We start from the raw sequence: 20,922 nt of genomic DNA, 5'->3' as shown, positions 1-20,922 counted from the left end.
ATGACTACCGGCAACGATTAACTTTCGATTCGATTGCGATAATTGAACAATTTGTTAGTAGAATTGCTCCCAACTACATATTTTATGTAAACAGACGTTTAAAATACGATTCACACCGGATAATGAGCGCGTAGAGTTTACGCCAAGACTATCAAAGCTTATCAAATTAAATCTTCACTAATTGTTTTCATTAATCACTTTACACTCATTTTCAATGACTTTTAATTACGATGTTTAAAGTAAAATAAGTCTAGGTGCCTATAAAACACACTGGCTGTAAGTACTGACTGAATTCGAATGAATATAACTACAATTGGGCGAACTATTGTGTTACAAACACAAATTTTTTTTATGATTCTTTATTTAAATTGTTGTTCTATTTTTTTGATATGGATGTTTATGTCAAATTTCGATTTAATTAAAACGATTCAGATTAAAATGCCGAGCCGTGGTGGCTCAATGAATATGGCACTTGGATTTTAAGGATCATCGTTCGTTCAAAACCTTCAGTACCTTCATATATTTGATTTAGCCCGTTTCGGGCTTATGGTGCTGGAAGGTTTTTAAGGATAGATCTACGGGTCAGCACTGTGTCATTTAAAGACTGTAACTTTGTACTATACTTATAAACTATAAAATAGGTTAAATAATTATAGTATAATTTTAGTAAATATAGTATAATTGTTTACCTGTATAAGTATGTTTTTACAAGATTACTGTTTGTTTTAAAATGTTTGGAAAGCGTGGATGCGTTAATTAAGATGTATGTGTGTGTAAAAACCATTGTTCATTTTCGTGAGAAAAAAGAAAATTAACTCTCTATTAAAATTAACGAGATACGGATGCACAGATAATTACAATTCGAGAAAAATGAGAGTGAAAATTAATTTAACCTCAATATTAATATCAATTATTATTATAATCTAAAAAAGATTTTAAATTTATGTTTTTTTGAGATTTTTTTTTTTATTTATATTAAATATATATATCATTAAATATAACATTTTCCTATTATCAAGACTACTCGTACTAACTTCATATGTGCGATTATGCGTTCAAAGTTGTAACCGTAATCTCACGCAAGTATCACGATTGATTAAAAAAATATATATCGATCGATTCAAAAATCCGTTCACGTCACCACCGTACAAGCGTGTAACAATTTCGTACGCTCTAGTTTAATACCGCCATCAAGTTCACTTTTGATGCGTCCGGTTACCAGTAGTGGGGTGAGATGCTTAAAACAGTCGGTCTATACGGCGTAGCAGCACTTGGTGTTAGCTTTCCGAAGGGGTGAATAAACATGAGGCGTATCACATTTGTCCTATTTCTCGTGGCGGCGGCCCGGGCTATGCCAGCCCTGGACAAAGATGCCAACGACCCCGGCTTAGTTGGCAGCGTCATTGGCGTCGTCAAGGAGTGCGTTGAAGGAGATGTGTCCTTGTGTCTCAAGGTGTGTTGTCGAACATTATGTGGGAAGTGTTGTGTAATGTGTTAGTGATCTTACTAAGTATGCTTTTGCTTGCAGGAGAAGGCTTTGAAATATGTGGAGAACCTGTCGTCGGCACGTGAGATGGATCTCGCTGAAGGTGTCACCCTCTTAGGCAATGGGTCGCCAAGGTCCGCGAGGGCTTACGAGCCCTTAGCTGACGAGCCCAAGATCAGAGAGGCGCAAGTGGAGTCGCGGCTCGTGGACTCCGCGGCTGACTTCCTGGAGAACCATGTGATCCAATTCCGCTTACCCTCATCAGCTGTTGAGGGCATGAAGCGTTCTCTTGAAGAAGGTATGTTTTGAAAAAATATTTGCATAGTTATTCATTTTAAAAAGAGATCGTAAAAATTTTAATAATAGTAATTATATTTTTAAAAAATAATATAGGTAATCCATGTATATTGAGAAACATCCAAATTTGAATATGACGCAACATTTCTTCCAATTCACGGTCACATCACACGTGTTAAACACGCTAAAAATTTAAATGCATCAAACTTCAGTTACTTTCGTTTTTTAAACACGATCAGAGAATTACATAAAGTCGATATGAATGACGCAATAAAAGTAAAAAAGATTATGAAATGAAAGATTTAAAAACGAATAAAAGAAAGAATTACCGCACGAACAAAGAATAAAACAAAACGGATGTAGGTCGTGTTGCGGAGAAAAATAAACGATTTATTAACACGGTATTCGTCTTCCAATCTTAAATAAATAGAGCAAAACTAAGACCGTTTTTTGGTCAAGTAAGAAACGGTTTTGAATATTTCTAAATGAATATAAAAAAAAATGTGATTAAATATTTATTACATTTAATAAAAATGTCGTATATTATTGTCATGATTTTCAACTGTTTATAACGATTACATTTAAATCGAAAACACAAAGAGAGAATAATTAAATAAATTCAATTTCGAACTAATTTAAATTATGAGTTTAATATATATTGTTACATATTTATTAATTAGCGGAAAATTAAAGGCACGCTTGTCATTTTAATGACCGGAATTTAATTAAAATTGCGAATCGATTAGTTACATAATCATATCACATACTAAAACCATCTCCGAAACATGCTGCATCTTTTAGTATAAGTTCTTTGTAAATTAGTTATTTCAACCAGACATTTCAATAAAACGTATCTTTATTTATTATTAGATATAGTCTTTTGAAAAATGTCAATTTGTATTTAGAATATCATACCAGAAGTATTTTCAATCAACACAAGATTCGCTGTTGATATTATTAGGCCGTGACTCACTAAGGTTCATTGTCGATATAATTTGATATCACATCCAAGATAACACTTTTACTTTCACAGATTCACTTGCACTATAAAAAATCGATACAGTTTTATCTTGATTTGAGATGGATTAATTTATTTTCATTAAAGTTATTGATGAATAATTTTTCAACCGAATATAAAAATAGTTATTATATTGATACAACAAAAATATACAATAAATATTAAGCCAAGGAAGATAGATATGATAAAAGTTGACATTACAAATATTTGATGCGAAAATGATCACAGAATCGTAATTGCTCAGTAAATATGTTTAACGCAATATACATTAGTAATGGCAAAATATATATTTAATTCATTTGATTCTCCTTTCACTTTACAATTATAAATTTTATTTTATCTCATAGCGTTTTCAAAGTTATAAATGTTTGAATACGTTTTAATTTATTGTAATTGGAAAGTAATGTTAAAAATTTACGTTACGAAATAATAAGAGCTCGTCATTTTACCAAACAATTATGTACATTTCTTATATATGAAATTCTATATGTATACTATAAACATATTATTTGTTCTTTAGTTCAGTCAGTAATTGTATTTACATTTGTGTTTATCTTAACTATATATAAATACAGTAAAAAAGAAATCTAGAAAATAAAAATCAATATAAAAAGTGTCACATAGATTAATATATAACTTCACGGTAACTTTTAACTTAATTTATATTATATTTACAATCACTTAGGTAAACTTAGGTAACTTGATGTAAAAATCACATTTTTCCTTCCTCAAGTAATATATTATAATCAAATCAAATTAATGCTAATTCATGGTAATTTTCGTGCTAGTGAAATTATATTTTCACACTGAATAATCATCCGTTTAAAAGAATAAACCGACGTCGAATTATAGAACGAAAACTCAAATGAAAAATCTCAAAAAAGTGCTCATCTAAATATTTAATTTTGAGTTAATTTATCGAAACGAACTGTTCGGTTTAATTTAAAATGATAAGCTTCAAAGAGATAGCATTTTGACAGACGTAACCTATAAAGGAAGTGTCATATCAAATACAGGTGATGAATTCGAAAGATACACACATGTTACTAACATTAAGAATCCATTCATGAACTTGTAAACTGGTTCCATTCCGCTTAACGGTAAAATATGTATACATAACATTAGACGTGATTTGCTCGATAAAGCTATCGAGATTTACAATACATCAGATGAAATATTTATTTAATACGAATCAAATAGCTTAGATAACACATTCGTTATCATTGAACTAAATTAACATCAAGCGTTTGTGTTTGTTTGAAAATTTATAAAGTATAAAAATATTTATAAATACCGCAAACCTAAATAGAGCAATCATGTTTACCGAAATTCGAAAAAAATCGGTACCAAATCTATAAAATTTTATTTAATATCTTCCATAAGTGATTCGTTCAATATTTCATTCACAATATTGGCACAAACGTTTTCGCATTTGCAACACCTAGCACGTTCCCGACAACGTGATCACCATACTTTTACGATTCCACATGACTAGGCCATGAAAGTGGTACATTCCTCCTACGGTCATTAGACGCTTCCGTTCAAAGTCCTTGGTTCAAGCTTTCATGAGAAAACCAGTTTCTTGGCGAGTCATCGAGAAATCGACCCATAACAAGCCACTCCCAGGCTGTCTTCTTTAAAGAAAGTTGATCTGCCAGTCCGATTGGACAATTACGATGTTATACTTTGTTCAAATAAAATGTTCAGTGAATCAATCTGATAAAGAATAGCGAAGGAACGGATAAGATCTCATTTGAATATACAAGTATCTAGTACTTGGCTCAAAATTTGAATTCAAATGCGATGAATGAATGATCGATATTAAACTGGTTTTATAATTGTAATAGAAAACCAACTAATTTATATCAAGTAGGACAATAATTTAGTAGGTTATACAAATACATGAGAAGCAAAAACTGGTATTTGAGGAATTTATATGGAATTGGAGTCACTTTCGTTTAGATTTCACGAGAAAGCTAAGAATATTATGGTAGACATGACTCACATAATTGACCATAATACCTACATATTTGTTGTTGTTAAACAACAATAAGATCTTGTTTTATACTTTTGAGGAATTCAATGCTAATATTAATTATTTTAATTTTTAATTTATATATTCTATTCTTAACAATTTCTTTTATATTTACAGCTCGTGGCAAGAAGAAGAAGATCAAGCAGCTCCTTCCCCTTTTGGCTATTGCTAAGCTAAAGATTATGGCTTTGATTCCTCTGTTCCTCGGTATCATCGCCTTCGCTGCTGCCAAGGCCGTCCTCTTAGCCAAGGTTTCTCTTCTCGTTGCCGGTATTATTGCCCTCAAGAAACTCCTCGCCAGCAAGCACCATGAGACCAGTTACGAAGTGGTTGCACACCCGCATCATGAAGAGCATTATGCCAGCAGTGGTCATGGCTGGGGAAGATCAATTGACGAAGCCCAAAACTTGGCTTACTCTGGACACGTTAAAACAGATTAAGATGTGAGGGGTCTTGCAAGGATCAATTTTAGACTCCTTATCCTTCATAATATATACGAACGACGATACAAGATTTAAAAAAGCGTTGCGCTATTTATTGTTAGTGTTAAGGATATTTATTGAGTATTTATTGAACGAAATCCCTTTGTAAGGGATGGTAATGTGTGTTACTGTTGTTTTGTTTTCCCATAAACTTTGTTCTGAATTTGTATGATCCCTCTCGTCTCTCGTTATACTACGTTAGTATATGTTTCACACCCTATACGGTATCCGTATTTGTGTACTTTGTTTTATACAAATTTTATTTTATATACGTAACTATTGCTAAGATGTAATTTATGTTTTATGTGATCTAGTCCTAGTCTTGTCTTCTTAGTCCTAATACTTATCGTCATTTCCATTGTTTTGCATCACTTGCGTCATCTTATCTATTTTTATTAGTCTATTGTATAATATTGTAAATAATGTATATAATTATTTTGTATTTAGTTATTTTACCGCCTAACCGCTGTAAATTAGGCCTCATTCTATCTTTACGTATTTATTATATTTGATTCATTTATTCCAATATTTTCAGTATGTTTATTCATTATTTATGTTATTTATTCATTATGTATTCTATTTAAGTTTACATATATTGTAGTATTGTTATCATTTTCATCATTTTATCTATCATTATTTCACTTTATTACAATATTTAAAACTATATCGTTTGTCAAATGATTCGTACAAATAAAGAACATACAATGTAACCGTTTGTTTAATTTACTTAAAAAAAACTGATTATCAAACAAGTGAATCATCACTGTCCATGTAATTACAGTTATTTGTCGAGGAATTATTAAAATATTTCGAAAAACGCATTCAAATAACATCGCTGCGTCCACCTTGATAACGGGAACCGTAGCTTTCGTGGAAACTGTTAATAATTCCTCGATAAAAATACGTGACGTAATTGCACTGGATTATTTTTTTAAAATAAAATTAATTATTTAAATACATTCTTAGGCAGATATTATCTTTTGTTTTTATTAAAATAATTAGGGATATTTCTTTAATAAATGATTTATTAACAATATAACATTTTCATTTAAGTGTATTATCGTAAATTTACGTCGTACATCACACACAGGCCCCTTAACGAGTCACACTTGTATTTGAAGTATCGATGCCTGTCCATCCTACTTCATAAATATCATTGTATTGTATCCGCATCTTTTCTTTAAAAGCAAATCAAGAATGAACGAAAAATAATTATTGAATAAATAATTTACTTTCGTTCACATGTACATATCTTGAAACGATTAACAATTGAATTAAATTACTAAGAAAGATCTAGAAATATTTCTTTATCATTGGTTTATAAAGGACAAGTCGGTTACTAATTCGTCAAATGTTTTGTAATACCTTATCATTTAGCTTATTTAATACTATCCTATTGGAAATCCTTCATTTCAAAAAACGCTAATGTTTTGTTTATAAAATTTATTCATAGAAGAGATTTATATTTGAATCTATTAATATATACGAACGACGCGTTCTAACCACTGAACCATCTTAATTTTTGTTAAAAGTATCATGTATTTATAATAATATAATATTAACACAATAATTATACATTTTAATTAGTATTCTGACAGTTCGTTTCTGGTTCAAAGTATTTTCTTTATATAATTGTGATAGTTTCTATTTTGACGATTAGCGACAAGCGACATAACGACAGTGTTATGTTGTTATAGAATTTGTATTTCGAACATTGCTTCTAATCTCAAGATAGCGAGTACATAAAAGCGTAAACTTTCACTTTCATAGGCGATATACAACTTGAATGCGGTCCTGTAGAGCTATTATACCAGAACTAATTCGAAACTCACCGCAGAATAAGATCGTCAAATGTCAGAAAGTGAAAATCTATATTGTCTCTAATAGTTTATAATCGTAAGTCTATAAGTTATCGGTAGGCGGACGGGTCATTGGTTGCAAATGGTCACCACCGCATTGATAGTAGCGTTGTAAAAATACTTACCATTACTTACTTACTATGTCAATTGTGCCAGTTACGCTGGCTCACTTACTACACCGGAACACAATAATACTAAGTATTGCTGTTTGGCGGTAGAATATGTGGGAAGTGGGTGGTATCTACTCAGACGGGCTTGCACTAAGTCGTACCACCCAGTAACGAGTCGGCTTTAAAATTTCACAAGTGAGATAGTTACATAATTAGCGCTTCTTTATTTTAAATATCTCACTGTACTCGGTGTTTTTATTATAATAAGTATATAAATTTATTTATTTACAGATCTCTTATTTTATTTACTTATAGTACAAAAAACTTTTTTAAATGAATAATTATGTTTAGTCTTTTAATTAAAATATACACTTGATTAATATTTTGATTTGGAATATTTTATAAACCAAAAATGATCGCAATTTTTCAACAACAACAAACAAAAACTTTGCAACTTTTCATAAGGGGAGGTGGGGGCATGTAATAGTGTCCTCGCTGACCCTACATCAGAACCAGCGCATGTTTTGTACAAATTAGTGGATGGTGTTTTTAAGAATCGATGTAATCAATCAATTTGTTAAATTTAATGTTTTGTAAGCACTATGAGGGTGGCATTTTCTTACAGAAAAACCCCTCTTTAAAATAAATGATAAAAAAAAAACTTTTCATAAAAGTTATAAGATAAGTGAAGTTCAATGTGCGCTTATACAAAGGAACACATAGTATGTGTCGTATCACATAGCTCAACTAAGTACTACTTCTATTTAAAAGACTACGTGTGTTTTTATAGTAAACATTACTAAATTTAAAATTTTCTATAACTCCTTAAACTTGCATTCGTTGTTATCCCCTTATTTGTAAGCAATAATACGTTAAAACTACAGCGCCATCTATTAAACGTTGATAGTACAACGGCAAAACTTTTATAAGAGTTTAAAATTCATGAATTGTAAGTAATTCTTTCAATCTGGTGAACGAATGTTAAACGCAAAAAAATCGTTTTATTGTATTGCCTAAATGAAACATACTACTAAAACAATACACTTTACACTTTTATTAAAAAGGAGCGCGTTTCAGAGACGATTTTTAGTATATACTATTGTTATAAGTAACTGCACTTCGCATTTTAATTAAGACTATTCTATACTATCGAGTTATTTTAAATCTTAATTATGTATATTTTATATAGTCATTTACTTGTATATAATATATAAGTGATTAAGATTAATATGTACTTAAAGTCCTGGCTTAAGTATGACGTAATCAACTCCCTATCTCATAGACCGAATTGGTCTCGACTTGTCGGATTCGTGCGTGATTTTTTTTTTGTTTATGTTATTGGGGGCAAACCTGCAGGAGGCTCAACTGATGGAAAGTGATTACCACCGCCCATGGACATCTGCAACATCAGGGGGGTTACAGGTGCGTTGCCGTATAGATATGGTCATAATATGAATTAAAGGCAACAATGAAATCAGTCATGGGTTCAGGCGCAGGACCTTTACGTACTTTTCAAGGCTCGAGTGTATACTGGAGTGTATATATAAAAACACAATAACTTTTTATTAGCCTGACCTGGGGTTTGAACCCAGAGCCTCGGGCTCTGTAGCCTTAAATGAAGTCACTACCAACGAGGCAGTCGTACAAAAACATATATAAATATCTCTCAGCCGAAGGATAATTAAAATGTCGAACTAATAATAATAATTATTATTATTGAAATGTTAGTAAAACTTGTAACTATTATTTTCACTGAGTATTTAAATTATATTCCAAAGTGTTGATATTGTTTTTGAGTCGTCTATCCATCACAGCGAGTATGATACGTTACACATCTACATAACTATAGGTTCGTGCAACAATATTAGACAGATTTTTTTTAAAATGATCGAGACAAAAAATTACCCCATTCGATTTTTAAAAAGTATATTTTTACTATCGGGATTTCGAAAAGAACCCTATTAATCTGACTGTTTGCCTGTCTGTCTTTGTCGGCCAAACTACCGAAACGAATTTGTTGAAATTTGGTATGAATCAAGTTTGAACTCCAAGAATACTTATTGATGTCTAACACCTCTAAAACCACTAGTACTGAATAAATCATATGAATATAAGTTTGTCGGTTATACCGCAAAATACATCAAAGTGTTAATTTCTAATTCATATTCTAATAATTTCATATGTAACAGCAATGCCCAAAATACATCTTGAATTTACCACTATACTCACTCGTATTCAAAGTAATAATTAAATTTGATTAAATCAATGAATTAACCTTTAATATAAATATGATGTGTTCAGACTTGCGAGTGAAGTGCAATGCAAAGCGATGCGCTAGTTGAAAAGCCTTATAATTACCGTTATTGTTCTTGTTTAACTTGTGGAATATAAAATTATAATATATTCGTTATTATCGTATACTACTGGAATAGTGAGTTTGTTTGTTCGTTTTGCTAAAATTTAATTTAACAGCAGTAAGTTATGATGGACTTGTAATATGTTTGGAAAACAAAATGAGATCTATCGATTTATGGTGTTAGCAAATGTCTTAATATACCATCTAAAACCAAATGAGTTCTTATCGTCAGAAATAATTGCCAAGTGTAAGGCTATATTCAATTGAAATGAGAGGTCTTTGTCTAGTATATATAGCGAGCACGATATGCCTATCTAAGTTAGTAATTTTTTAATTAACTCGAAGCAGTTTTTTGACAAGCTATCTAATTTCCAATATATCCAGAACCTTAGCGTCACGCAGTGTCTTTACAGCGTGTTTAAAACTTGGTTTCATTCATCCTACAATCATTTATCAATATGAAAAGGTCCAACCTCGGTATTGAAAAAAAACAGATCAATAACTCTAAAGAGATACTGGTCGGTTTGGGATCAATAAAAAATTCTTCTCCATATAATTCGGACTTTAATCCTAAAATACTTTCATATAAGTTGACAAATCTCAAGGACTATCTTAACGCAGGAGATACTATGGCTAAATATAAGTTCACAGAACCAAAGGTTCAAAACCCAGATCGGGGTATAAAAAAATATTGGGCTTTTCAGTCTTAAAATTCCCAGTAACAGCCAGGAGTCAGGAATTTCTAAGTGTGTACACTCCCTTGCCTCAGAAAGCAGTTCTTGCCTAAAATCTTTCCGATCGTGCCAGACGTTTCCGTCCTATTGTAAGATGCCGGATGCTGGATTATGAGACACACGTGTTCACAATAATATGACCTGCGTAATTATCAAGTCTCTCTTGAGCCAAAATCAGTCAGCTCGACATTATTACCTACTATAGCGCGCAAATGTGTGTTTAATACACAGTTCGGATTCGTGTTCAGACCTTAGAACTATTAATATGTTGATATATAATTTAAATGCGAATTTTATTAAAATAATTACAGTATCTTTTATATTACTTATGAGAAATAAATTGAATTAAAACTCATATTTAAGCCAGCAACGTTTCTATTTAAAACGTTTCGCTAAAATTTGACCTTTAAATTGTACTCTCGCCGCGCGAAATAAGTTTCACTTCTTAAAAAAAAATCTTTAAAAAATTTGAATAATAAATATTGATAAATAAAATAAGCAGACAGCGAAAACCAGGTTAGAAGGTAGTCAAAACCTGTAGCATGCTTACTAGCTAAGTCACGCAACTTTCTTTGTTTGGGTGTCACGTTCACACAGTAACCGGAATTAGGTGCGTGTGCGCATCGTGCATTTTACTCCTACAAGATTTTGTCATGTTCGATGACCTAATAGTCGAAACCTACTTTGGTATTAAGTTACTTCACTTGACGATATCGCTTTTATGTTAAGTAGCACAGTACATAAATATTTGAGAAAAAGGTCGTTTGAAATTGGAGAAATTTTACAACGATTTAGGATATGCTACAAAAATTACACTTGCTCATATATTTTTAAAACGTAACATCTAATTAGTAATTAAAATTTTATGCATTTTTATTAAAAATTCTGATCTTTCGTAATATTATAATAACTTAGCTCAAAAAATTTTTTTTTTTGTAATTTAATAAAATTTTAAAGTACATAATAATCTAATTAAAAATAAACTCTTCGTATTATGTAACAAATTTTATACATATTTTAAATAGCTTTTCTCTTTTAGCTTCCTTATAGGACTGATGAACTCGCAAAAACAAAAGTTTGAAATTGTTTGCTTAGAGAATATAATGACAATATATGCTGTGGAAATAAATCGATAACCTTGGGGGAAAAGGGTTATGTGGAACTAATAATTACTTTTAATATGGTTGATGGAGGGGAGAAAGTAGTGGATATATTAATCTTCAAATAAAATTATTCTTTATTCAAGTAGACTCTTACAAGGAAAATGTAAAATGCTTAGCGGAAATTTATTATATAATCGAATACCCTGCCCAAGGAAGTCCAGTCGAGTCGATGTTGTGTGATATATGTTTTATTTTGTTTTTAATCTTATAACAAGCAATATTTCACGATAGACATCGTCTTGCTTGATCTGGGTTGGCTTTGTTTTGTCGTTAGATAGACAAAGGTGTAAGTAACTATGCTTAGACACCAAAGAAATATTCAAAGTCAAGAATTAAAGATAACTTAACGAATTATTGATTTCTAGTTTAAAATTTAACATAAAATAATGAGAAATTGATGTCGAAGTATTGTGACACAGTAATAAGATGATGTGAATTTGCATTTTCGCGTGAAAAAATTTGAAACTTGGACTATGCTAAGGTCTAGAGTAAATAATACGGGAGGTATCCCAATACTGCGTTGAAACAAATAAATCCAAAATAATTAAAGTTTAAAAACTACACTAACACAAGTAAACGTAAAAAAACATCTAGCTGGAATAAAATCTAGTATCCTTTAGGGAAAAAAATTACGCTTCAAGGTTTGACCATGCACTGATGCTGGTGGTGGATTGTGCGTGATCATGGGGCAGATCTTCATCCAACACATGCAGGTTTACCGACATCCACAGAACACGAGATGCATTATTAACATAAATTAGGCACATTAAAATGCAAAGGTGCTTGTCCGGAGTTGAACCCAATGAGATTGATGTTTTTTTATCACTGTACCAACTCCGATCATCAAGACTATTAAATTATTTTCAAATTATAACTATAATTTCAACTCACTATGGTCCCGAAGTTATTAGGGAGAAACAAAGATAATTACAAACTAACTTAACGAAAATTTTCGTCCATATTATGCCTTTGATTTGTTTTCGCAACAACACGTAACTCATCCACAGCTAGACAAAGAGCTTTTTATCCCCTTAAGGAGCACAATAAGAAAGCTAATCTTTCATGTTTTATTTAAACTTCATGGATATATATGTATTTCTATAGAGTCGTGGAGGTTTCCTCACGATGGTTTCCCAACAGTACAAGAGTATTTATGAACATATTTTTAGTTGATTTGACCAAGTCTTATGGCTTACGGGTAAGGCTTTCTGAGATCGTAGTTTACAATAAGACTTTCACACTCAGAATTATAAATTAACTTTATTAAAGTAGGCTTTTACAAGCACTTTTGAATCGTCATTTAACAAACTATTTAAAGTAAAGCTACCACCGGTTCGGAATGTAGATTCTACCGAGAAGAACCGGAAAGAAACTCAGTAGTTACTCTTTTTCAACATCTGAAAATACAGTCATGTTAGTTAAATACAGTTATATATGTATGTTATGTCACCTGCCTGGAAGTCTACAAGCATTAACTCCACGTTTATTTATCATCAATATAATCTTGTATCGAATAATATGCCTTCTTTACCAATGTATTTTTTACAAATGACTCTAATCTATGAAACGAATATCGAATAGGTTCCATCACTAAATTGAACCTGCTGATATATATAGTTTTTCTATTTTGGTTTATCTTTTCTTTTAATATTTTTAGGGACATTAGTCTAGATACGATTGCTAAGAAATTGTTTTGTTTACAAACGTCATAAAGTATATTTCTGTCCCAGAAAGTGTTAATAGTATTAGTCGTGTATTGCGTAACTCATCATACAATGGAAAATGTTATCTAAGTGTTGCAAAGTTATTCCACTCGATACACCCCTTAAGGAAACTTTTCTCAGACGTCCTGTACATCATTAATTTGTGAAAACCGCTTTTATATTCTACCAGTGGATGTTAAGTCTTCTGCCAAGTATCGAGAAAATAGTACATGTTTACACGATTTTGTTCCTTAAGCGAATTAACATAAGATAGTTTTTCGTTTCAATGTGTTAAAATCTTTGAATATGGATAATGAACTCTCTCCGAATAGAATGTAATTGTTTGTCACTTGTCAATGTATGAAACTGCAATTGTGCTGTATAATGATATATTTACATACGGAGTTGATGATATCCCAAAATCGTACAATCAAAAATAAACTATATAACAATCGCTTTAGATATGAAAATTGTTTAAGACAATTAATGGCTTTATTAGTGTCTTTACATACTTGACATTTAAAACTAAAAAGAAAAAAACTTAAAGGTGATATATTATTGAACAAAACTGCTTCATTTAAGTTTCTAACAATTCTCTTCTTAAAAAAGAAAGTCTAATCTCATTATTAATCTCTTCATAATAAAACCATGAAAATATTCCATAAAGAACTAATTATTCATTACACATACGTCGCTTATTTAAAAAACAAAATAGAGAAAATATAAAAACAAATTTAAAATAGACACGGCATAAAATTATACACTATAATGCTTAAACATAACTATTCATTTAAACAAAGAGAGATCACAAAAGTTAAGTGAAAACAAAAGTAAGTAACGGTTAGGCAAAGCACTGAGAGCGGCGCAGACGAGCGACGATAAAGCGTTCGTTATGTACTCACACGTCTCATTGTGACGTTTCTTGTTATTGCTGAGGTATTCTATATTTGAATTTCATTTCCAATTACTTTTTTTTATGCGTAGAAATTTAATTCGTATTTAGTTGATATACGAACGCATTCATTGAATTGATATTAAAATAATTTCTTATACATAATTATCGATGACTTTGGTTCTCTGACGGATCACCTCATTTCTGATGCGATCCCTCATAGACATACGCCGAGCATAACCCTTTCCATGCCACCACAGTGGCGTGCATTTAGAGAGGCCGATGTCCAGCAATGGACGAAATGGGCTGATGATGTGATGTGTGTGAAATAATTATCAGGAAAATACATTGAAAATATTTTAATTTGCTTATATCGCATTTGGAGCCTTAAGTTTACAAAGGGTCTATTATATATTTTTCTTAATAGATTTCGCAAATGGGCTACCTAATGGTTAATGGTCACCGACAGACATAATTACTAATTCTACCAATTAGAAAAGTGCTAAGTCCCACTTCAGGGCTCTATTTAACCAATCATGTATGTAGTTCGATAATGACGATTCGACCACGGGGATCAATTCCAAGGGAGACTAGCTAAGTACGCAGGACACAAGTGTGTGCGTTAACAGGAGTGCACTCTCTATTCCCTCAGTCTGATTTTCCGAGAGGATGGCAAGTGCGACCGAAATTAGTTCAAACATTGAAGTTCAACACTTTTAACTTCCAGACTCCAGGCTTTAAATATATATTTTTTTTAACAGAAACACCCAATGATTTCTTATCTACCCTGAGGTTTAAACCTTAGGATCTGGGACCTTATAACTAGCCACTAGACCAACGAGGCAGTCCACGTATTTAATACCTATGTAGTTTTAACTTTTTGTGACAGACACGTGCTAAATCGATCTCTTCTAAATTCAAATATAACTAAATAAAATGATTATGAAGGCTTACTGTTACGTTCATGATATATGACATCGTTGCGTCTCGTCTGCGCTGACTGCAGATGGTCAAGAAGTTGAAAATTACATAATTGGGTCGTTTGAATTCATGTTCTATACGATTCATGTGTACAATACTTTCGCTGAATAAGTTTTGCCTTCAAATAGTCTCATAAAATTTTTCTCCGGCATACAAATTGTCAATAAACGGTATACATGTTACAGCAAACTGCCGAATTATTGATGGGAATTGGAAAGTAATAAAATTATACGGTGTCGTAATAAATTATGATTTTCAAAAAGTCATTTGGGAGTCTATGTCTCGACAGGTCGGTGCTGATTTTAATTTTAAAATATTTCCTGGTCTGTTTGTGATGAATCAAATTCTAAACTTGATTGAATTTTCTTTAAACTTTATTAGGTAGATTAATTTATGTGGTAAAATTTTGAATTTTAATGTAAAGAAACTAAAAGATTTAGTATATAGATTCTACAGAGAAATATCAACAAGAAACTTGGTAGTTTTGTCATTCAATATAAAAATAAAGAGATAAGTACAAAATGATTTTGTAACTTATACACAAAATTCTACTTATAACAAACAGTCTCTACGAATAAAATGAAATTGTATACATTTTTAAAGCATGACACACAAAAAAAAACGTCTAGTAATATTTCCCTAGTTCAAAAGTCTAACTAGAAAACCATGTGAAAATAATAGAAAGTTTTTGAATCAAAATATGCAATGAAATGATGACTATATATACTTAACTAAATTTATTGTTAAGATTTTATTACACGCAAAATCTCATACGAAAATATCATACTATTTTTATAACGTGTAATATTCAGTTGCAAACATTTAAAAATTAATATAATTTATCTAATTTTTCCCTTTTGTATTAAGAATTATAAAAACGAAAAACTTCGTTTTATTGCCCTCACAGGTGACAGGAAGGCTGGTTCATTATTCGCTCAGAGAATCGGAATTCCGATTCAACGGGGTAATGCTAACGTTCTTGCCATTCAACGCGGTCATGTAACTATTTTAACACGTACTTATTAATGTCCTTAACGTGTACAATTCTTATGTAAATACGTATAATAGATATTTTCGTACTCACGCAAAGGCCTTTTAAAAGTAAACCTTTTTTAGAAACAGGAGAATATTTCTCATACGTAAAATTACTGTTAGACACGGCAAACAACAAATTTGATAGAACTACAGCACTAAAATTTTTTGCATAATTTTATCCCAATTGTTTTGGTTGAAATGTTTAAGTTGGAAGGTTTTTATCACACATACATACACATGATTTTAAATAAAAGCGTTCAATAACAAGCATTGTACTTGTAGTTCCTATGAATAGATTAATAAAACTGGTAATAGAATATATTACAAAAAAGACATTCGTTAAATACATAAGCATTGTCATATTATGATGATATATCCAATGATAGCATCCCTAGTATAAAGAAAGGTTTGTGTACAGTAAAGTAGTGCATAAGGAATTTAATGAATTAATTTTTCTTTGTAATTGTACCTTATACATAATACGCATCAAATTTTCTTAGTAGATATAATTGTAAATCAATATAGAGCACTGTGTTTAGATTTATTAAGATGAAACAATTGTTGGCAGCTTTGCGAAGTAATTAAAAAAACATATAATATATTCAAAAAGGTAGTGCTGCTGTCTCTCTGAATGTCGTGAGTCTTAGTCATACTTTATTTCATTAATAGGTTATTATTAATAAGTTCTAAGTTGCTCCATGTTTTTATATTAACTTACCGTACAATCCTGATGCAAATGCGACTATGTGGTATCAAAATCTGCTCCATTTAAGCTTTAATTATAGTACAATCAGAACTCTTCGTATACCCGTATTACATCTAGCGTTACGTTACTCTATGTAATCAAAATATATGCAACAGAAGTTCGCAATGTAAAGTATACTATAGAAGAAACATAGTCTTTTATTTACTGTAATAGTTTATCTAATTTAAGATCGCATGTAGCTTGAATCTGATTTTTCATTGGTTCACTCAATAAAGTTGTTGACAATTAGTGATAGTACAATTGATTAGCGGCTGATGCACTAAGCCTTATTTAGTATAAAATTAATTTGAAGCTATTTTTAATTTACAAAGTTTATATTTATAAAGCACATTGAAAACCTAGTTAAAGTAAAAAAATAACTCGTAACAGATTTTGGATTGAGTACACGCGTTAACTTTCTTAGTGATTAATATATGAACCTACGACCTTTGCGTTTAAAATTAGAGTGCAGTGACCTCAGATGGTCATCTAAACGTAAAAGAAAAAGTTCTTTTCTTAAGAACAGTTCACACAATACAACAAAGCAATTTGGGATGAACGAGCCGTTACCAATTAGACGGATGTTCATAAACTTGAATTTCCTGTGATTTTGATTTCCCAATTGTTTTATAAAGAAAATTCAACGTATTATTTCTTGAATTGAAATAAGAAATGAAACTGAAGTTTATTCCATTAAATATATATAAATATCTATGAGTAAAATTAAAACTTCAAACACTAGTCCAGTATTTTGTGTATAAGATGTGATCTGGATTGATCCAGAACTTATAGAAACATCTAGAAGGATATCTAACGGTTTAATATTTGTGTCTATTATTCTAAATTTGAAATTATTATGTACATCTACACTATAAGTTTTTAAATAAAGTTTGTATAAATGCTGCAGACATTTTCAAAGTTATGTGCTCAAGTTTATTACTATTCTTAATTTTAAAATATAATTTTGTCTCTTTAACAACAAATAATTTAATATAATTTACTAGTGAATTAAAAAAAAATCACTCAATATTAATCTGTGCGATTAAAAGAACGTAGAATGACATACTGAAAAAGTAATTATTCTATTAATATTAGAACCACTCGACTATTTCACGATGAAAAATAATAATTATATTCATTACGATTAATAATTAATTTCCTTCATCAAACATAAATGACAGTCAATTAATTTATACAATGTTGAATATTATCAATAATAATATATTAAATGTAGTGTTAATAGCGTATTAGATAAATCAAATATTTATTTAGACAAACTTACAGTGTTAGTTATCTTCATACGTATTCATACGATGCCCCAAAAATCAACATAGCGTTATCCATTACGCTGTGGTAACGCCAAAGTTTGTTTCATCACACGAGACATATGACCCGTAGGGGGGGCACCGACATAAAACAGCCGCTGGTACAGGAAACTTTGACAATTGAACATTGAGTGTAAAGATGAAAGCATTCATCGTAGTGTGTTTAGCGGCGGTCGCGGCGGCGATGCCGACGTCCAAGGAAGATGGCATGCAGAAGTTCATCTCGACGCTGAGGGATTGTGTTGAAACCGACACAATGCTGTGCTTAAAGGTGTGTGAAGTGTAGTGCTGTGATGTGATGTGTTACTTTGTGTGCGATTAAGAATTAATCAGTTTATCGGAATTGATGGATATTCTGGGCATAATTTATTTATCGATTAGATTTTTGGACGCTATCTGTCTGCTAAGACAAAAATTCAAAAAATAAAAAAACAACTTGAATCGTAAATTATTGTCACAATCGAAACGTTTACGAATGAGAACTTAAAATAGCGTAATTTGAAATCGTTTGAAAAAAATAGAATCATCATTAAATATCTTAGTTAATTATTATCAAAGAATCATTAAATAATTTGATAGAAGATCTTCGGGTTAACCAACGAAATAAATAATAACTATCTGATTATTCATCACGTATAATATAAATATTGCTTCTTAATTTCCAGGAAAAAGCGATGAAATTCACCGAAAATCTTGCTGTAGCCAAGGACCTTAGCCTTGTAGATGGAATCACCTTCGCTAGAACCGGTTCCCCGCGATCAGCTCGCAGCTACGACCCCTTGCCTGATGACCCCAAATCCAGGGAACTCCAAGTAGAAGAGAGGATCATGGACAATGTTGTTGATTTTCTGGACAGCCATGCCCTGCAACTGAGAATGCCAAAATCCTTCACAGAAGATAACTCCGTTGATGAGGAAGGTGAGAAAAATTGTTATCATTCTTCAGTGATAGTATTTTTAAAATTCTTATAACTATTTTAATACCATTTAATTAAAATTAACGTGAAATAAAGACAATTAAAAACAACACCTACTTTCACATTACAGTGAGCACGATGATTTAATTTGTATTCTAAATACTAAAGCGAATGAAAATAAGACTAGAATTGCAAATTTTACCAACAGCCTCTTCATTTAAATGTTTAAACATTTTAATGGTATCAATCCTTCGAATCAAATTAATTAAGCATTTTTTCTAAATCCGCATTCCATGATACTTTTAAATTACTGTAAAAAATTCTAGTTCATAGATTGGCAAATCTCCCGTTATTAAAGCTCTAATCAATTTCGTCTCCTAGGCCGTGGCAAGAAGAAGAAGAAGCTCAAGAAACTCCTTCCCATCCTCGCCCTCATCAAATTGAAGCTCGCTGCACTTGTACCTCTGTTCCTCGGCATCATCGCCTTCGCAGTATTCAAGGCTTATCTTCTAGGAAAACTCGCTTTCATCGCTGCAGCCTTCGGAGCTCTGAAGAAGCTTCTAGAATCCAAGTCAAAGAGCGGCGGTGGTGGTTGGTCTGAGCCAGCTCACGAAGAGCACGGCTGGGATAACGGCGGCGGCTGGGGAAGATCCCAAGACGCTCAAAGTATGGCCTACGCCGCTCACATCAAACAGGCGTAAAAATTTGAGTGTATAGGCTTAATAAATTATCTAATTTATTTTTAACATCTAAGTTTACCTTTTAAGGTACTTATTTATTTTCTGTATGTCGACGACCACCGTTTTTATCGTGAATAATGTTTACCAATATTTTTATTATTGTATATTATTTCATATTTTTTATTTTCTTCTTTAAGTTCTTGACTGATTTTTAATTTAGTATATGTATATTTAGTACATCTTCTTTTATATAATTATGTTGTGTATTGTATCATGATATTAGTACTCATATAGATTGCATAAGGTAACTGGTATGCTTACCAAATATTTTTTAAGTTTTTGTTCGTTCCAAAGATATTGTTTTATTTGTTTTTAGTTGATTCATAATATATTTATATTGTATATTTTATGGCAACTGTTAGTTGTGCTTGCGAGTATAATTAGTCATATTTATTACCGATTTTATTTATTATTCGAACAGTTACATCATTGTGATTGTTTTACGATTGAACCACATAAAATAAAGAGTCGTTTACAAATTTTATACCTGTGTTTATTTTTTATATATTTAACGAAAACACTGAGAGTATCAAGTTCATAAAATTGTGCTGAAACATTTAAAACTATTAATTACATGATCATATTCATATAGATACTTTTAGAGGAAATAAATCAGTCAGAAAGTCTTGATCTTCTTAGTTGACTTTAATAAAGAAATTTCAAAGATCATTGTGTATCATCATAGTAATCAGTACTATTGTCTTCATCTGAATCTTGTGATCCTGGGAATGTCTTCATTTACTAATTGACGGAAAGCATAACTGTCTCTATTGTATATTTACGAAAAAAAACTCGGCCAGAGAACTTAAAGATACAATACGTCTAGTTCAAGTGTGAGAAGTAAAATCCGTCCCATCATTTGATGGTGGTGAAAGTAATAAGTCAGCAAATTTAATTTCATAAATATAAGCGCAGTAATTAACCTTTAAATATTCATTCGTGAACTCATAATCACCTGACGTTTTTATTTAACACTACCATAATTTTATAACGGTTCAATTTTAACAAATTTACAATTTAAAATAAGCTTTCTTTTTTTTATTTT

The 20,922-nt window shown here is 31.1% G+C and overlaps 2 protein-coding genes across 2 annotated transcripts; both read left to right on the top strand.

The window, feature by feature from the left end:
* Positions 1-1,303: 1,303 nt before the first annotated feature.
* LOC125073152 lies at positions 1,304-5,945 on the top strand. The gene is made up of 3 exons (XM_047683864.1): positions 1,304-1,453; positions 1,529-1,784; positions 4,954-5,945. The coding sequence occupies exons 1-3, from the start codon at positions 1,304-1,306 to the stop codon at positions 5,274-5,276; spliced, it is 729 nt and encodes a 242-aa protein (XP_047539820.1). The 3' UTR covers positions 5,277-5,945.
* A 12,415-nt stretch (positions 5,946-18,360) lies between these two features.
* Positions 18,361-19,838, top strand: LOC125073192. Its single transcript, XM_047683916.1, has 3 exons — positions 18,361-18,492; positions 18,887-19,139; positions 19,519-19,838. The coding sequence occupies exons 1-3, from the start codon at positions 18,361-18,363 to the stop codon at positions 19,836-19,838; spliced, it is 705 nt and encodes a 234-aa protein (XP_047539872.1).
* The last annotated feature ends 1,084 nt before the right edge of the window (positions 19,839-20,922 follow it).

The sequence above is a fragment of the Vanessa atalanta genome, chromosome 23 (assembly GCF_905147765.1).
Source record: "Vanessa atalanta chromosome 23, ilVanAtal1.2, whole genome shotgun sequence".
NCBI lineage: Eukaryota > Metazoa > Arthropoda > Insecta > Lepidoptera > Nymphalidae > Vanessa > Vanessa atalanta.
Note: the sequence above shows the minus strand (reverse complement) of the source record. Positions and strands in the feature narration are given on the sequence as shown.